This window comes from Orycteropus afer, unplaced genomic scaffold (assembly GCF_000298275.1).
Source record: "Orycteropus afer afer isolate SDZICR_OR568_19922 unplaced genomic scaffold, OryAfe1.0 scaffold00492, whole genome shotgun sequence".
Classification (NCBI taxonomy): Eukaryota; Metazoa; Chordata; class Mammalia; order Tubulidentata; family Orycteropodidae; genus Orycteropus; species Orycteropus afer.
In genome coordinates this window covers 1,655,317-1,659,670 of record NW_006922079.1, presented here as the reverse complement: position 1 = coordinate 1,659,670, position 4,354 = coordinate 1,655,317, and the positions used below count along the sequence as shown (strand labels likewise).

At 39.2% G+C, this 4,354-nt stretch overlaps 1 protein-coding gene across 1 annotated transcript in view; it reads left to right on the top strand.

Moving 5' to 3' along the window:
• Positions 1-4,354, top strand: part of SPTLC1 (serine palmitoyltransferase long chain base subunit 1) — a 167,779-nt gene that overhangs the window by 147,121 nt on the left and 16,304 nt on the right. The window contains exon 9 of the mRNA XM_007955171.2: positions 885-992. Coding sequence (XP_007953362.1) covers positions 885-992 — 108 coding nt within the window. The remainder of the gene's footprint in view (positions 1-884; positions 993-4,354) is intronic.

Here is a 4,354-nt window from a genome sequence, read left to right as displayed (position 1 = left end):
AGTTGAATCCACACCTGTGGTTTCCAGCCAAACAAAATATAGGCATATGAGTTGAACATTTATATCAAGTAAATACACTCCTTGGGGAGAACAGTCATGGGAGAAAGGCAGGCTGCTTATGCCCAGGGAGACAGCTCAGGGGGCAGGAGTGCATGGAGGGATTGACACTGGGAAGAGGTAACTATGGGGAGGAAGTGGGAGGAGAGCTGTTGCACTGTGGTAAACTGTGGTCAATGTCCTGAGACAAAGTGTATGTGAACTGCTGTATGGAAAGTGAATTTGCTCTGTAAATCTTTACCCAAATCACAATAATATATATATCATGTAAGCACTGAGTATGTAAAGATTCCATAATAAAAATTAGGGTTTGATACCAGTGTTGTGTTTTTTTTTTTTTTTTTTGTTTCACTGATTTGTCTATTTGGGTACCAATACTCTTACAGTATTTTAAAATATTATCTGAATGATTTTTAGAAACTGTAATATTTCATTCATATTAATGGTTGTAAAAGAGTATGTATTGAAAAGATACAGCTTTCACCTAGTTATACTGTTGAGTTAAATTGAATTATTTTAGAGCATCAAAATTACATGGTTGGTTTTGTGTTTTTTTTTTCCCCCCTCTTTTTAAATGTGGCATTTGACTGCTAACTAGAATACTGGCAGTTCAAACCCACCAGCCACTCCTCGGAAGGAAAATTGGGTAATCTACTTCCATAGTGATACTGCCTCAGAAACCCAAGGAGGGGTTGCTGTTAGTCAGATCTGACTTGATGGCAGTGTGTTGCGTTTTGTTTTTCTTTTAAATTTTAATTTTTTTCTTCTCAAAACATTCTATTTCCTGCTAATCAATATTTTAAGATTCTATTTTATTTAATACTTAGGTCAAGTTAAAATATAAATACAAAGCAAGAATCTTTCTGGAGGAAAGCCTTTCATTTGGAGTTCTAGGAAAGCATGGCCGAGGAGTCACTGAACATTATGGAATCAATGTAAGTTATTGTTTTTGGAGCATTTTGTGCATAGAACACTTGGCATATTTCTGTAGGTGCTGGTCACTGCTTATCATTGGTTTGGAGGGCCATGGGACTTTGCTATCTGTTAACTCACTGAGCCCAGGTTGGATCTAGTCAGCCAGAGCAGGGGGCCCTGTCATCCCTCCAAATGTGTAAACACAACAAGTGTTTAATCATGGCATTTGTGTCTTTCCACATGATAGCATTCAGTCCTGGCTTTTAATGTCTCATCTCTAAAAAGGGTATTCTTTCGGGTACTTAAAATTCTATACTCCATATAATTTGTGGGTGTGTCGGTCCCAGCTAGTTACGCCATATACATCTACACGCACTCACACATACGTAAGTATATGTGTGTTGTTAGTTGTCATCGAGGGGATTCTGACTTACGGTGACTCCATGTGGCAGAGTAGAACTGCTCCGTAGCATTTTCAAGGCTGCGACCTTTCAGAAGATTGCCAGGCCTTACTTCTAAAGTGCTCTGAGTAGATTTGAACTACCACCTTTCAGTTAATAGCCTAGTGCTTAACCATTTGTGGGGATGGGTAGATAGGTTGATTGATTGTTATGTATGTATTTGATTCAGAAACACTGGTGGCATGAATTCAGTAAAGAGTCACAAACAGTTTCAGAGAGTTTGTCATGTTTTCCTTTGCTATAGGGAAATGAACCCAAAGTGCCCACACACAGTGCTGTGTGGTTTGTGCTCCTGGCGCCTCTGAGGGAAGTATGATGTCCCCCATCCTGAGATCCTGTCTTCATCTACCACTCTGAGTGTGGTAGAGAGGGAAATTTTATATCTAAAACATTGCACATAAAAGTTTTGCAACTTGTGTTACAGAGTTCAACTATAAAATATGAAATCATCTTAGATTAGCTCCATCCCACTCCTCATCCTACTAGAGAAAAACAGAGCAGAACAAATATCCCATGAAGTTAGATTTAAGCAAACTCCTTTAAGACAAACTAAACATTTGTCAGTTAAATCCACTGAGGAGTAAATGGAGATCCAATCACAATAAATTTAGTAGTATAAGAAAGCAGTTTTTTAAGGCATAAAAATTTTAAAGAAAACATGACTTAACCGTTCTGTCTTTCTCTGAATATTTTCAGCAGTTGTCACTAAGATAATAATATCCATGAGAGCTTAAGAGTAAGAATAGAAAGTTTCCTTACTGGCTCTGTGGAGTACAAAGAAAACCACCAGATAAAATCTGGCCAGTTGTCATGGCCATCAGTGAGTATTTATTGAATGCCTACTATGTACCCAGAATGCAACTAGGTACTGTGGGCAGGAGTGGAAGGTGCAGATGAAAGGAGTGTACCCACTCCTCCCTTACCAACATGTCAGGTTCCAAAGGCCAGATTGTTATGGGAAAATCAGTGTTATGCAGAAATAGAGGATGACGACATCAGATCACAAAATGAAAGACAGCTACATCATTATTTAACTTCCAGATTAAATCATTACATAAACTGCCAAACCACTGTTATCAGTTGCCATCAAGTCGATTCTGACTCACAGTCAAGTTGACACATGGCCTTAATCATCACAGCCAACATTACTCTCACCTTATACCTCAGCATTCATTGCTGCCAGATTTATGTTGTTAGTGTGTGTTCTGGTTACCTAGTGCCACTCTGACAAGAATATACCGCAAATGGGACTGCTTGAACAAACGGGAATTTGTTCTCTTACAGTTCAGGAGGCTAGAAATCCAAGTTCAAGTGCCAGGCTCTAGGGACTGTGTGAAAGTCCCTCAACTTTGGGCTTCAGCTCTGCCTCTTGCTCTGGGCCCACTGAAGTGAGAGGCATCTCTTCACTCAGGCAGCTACTGGCTGCTGAGGCTAACAAGCCCAAGGTCGACAAATAAAATGGCACAGTCCTGATGTTACCAAACCATACAGCAGGCCATTGATTCAAGTACATTGGAAGTCCCAAGATTGGCAGAGCATGGCAGGCTTCTGAACAACAGCACAGCTACATGCAGGGTTCAAGCGTGCTTGTAAGCTAAAGACTGTATCCCAAGGCTTCTCCTTGTATATAGGAAGCAGACCACATCCTTAAGGCAGCTACTCAGCTGCTCACAGTAGATTCCACCATGGAGTTGATTACTGGTCTCATCATGGGGAATACTACATCCAGCTGCCCAGCCACTCAACCAGGCTCAGACAACTTGACACACACACTTAACTACCACAGTATGCAAAATAATTGAACAGTAGATTTTTTTACTATTGTTGTAAATGCAGAATATCAGATACTAAGATAGTCATTAAATGAGGAGTAGGTATACTGAGGAGTTGAAAAGACAGTAGTAACTCAGAAGCCCACAGGGTATACTGGGTTTATCCAGTGCCCACTTGGTCCAAATAGGCCAAAGATTTGATTGGCATGTTGCTTGGATAACTTTGTTTCACTTTCAAAATGATGAAGGTAAATTGAATATAGGAATAAAGTGCTTCAGATTTTGGTAGATTTATTTTTGTTTATTTCAATTATCTTCTGCTGAGTAGGCCAGCTAGACCACTGCTTTAAGAAGGACGTAATCTTATTTTATACCTTTGAATATTTTTAATATAACCCTTTATTTATGAAAACAGCTCTCTGGTGGTGTAATGGTTAAGGCATTTGGCTGCTAACGTGAAAGGCTGGTGATTCAAACCCACCAGCCACTCTGCAGAAGGAAGATGAGGCTGTGTGCTTCTATAAAGATTTATAGCCTTGAAAACTCAATGGAAGTCACTGTGAATCAGAATCAACTTGATGGCAGTGAGTTTTTTGGTTGTTTATAAAAGTCTAAATATGTGTATATGTGAATATGTAGGACACAAAGTAGTGGCTATTGCCCTGCCTTAATTCTTTTTTTCTTCAATAGCTTATAATGCCAAAGAAAAATAAACAAATCCACTGCTGCCGTCGATTCTGACTCATGGTGACCCACACTGAGTTTCCAAGGCAATAAATATTTATGGAAGTAAAGAAGTAAATCTTTTCCTTCCACAGAAGGGCTGGTGGGTTTGAAAGGCCAACCTTCTGATTAGCAGTCAAATGCCTTAGCCACTATACCACCAGAGTTCTTTAGTTTATAATAAGTACCCATTAAAAAATATGGAGTGTTTACTTTCTACAAAGGTCATTAGTGTAACTGTAGTCCAGTAACCCTAAGTGAGGTTCTTTTGCTGGTATCTGCTTCCTGAGATTGTGGTTATGGTTACTTTGGTGAGCTTGTGATTTTTGAAACCAGTAAATGTAGCAATTTTGTCCCTTAGGTACAACTTGGTTTCCTTTTCAATAAAACTTGTTAACAAATAGTTTTGGGTATTAATCTGCTTTG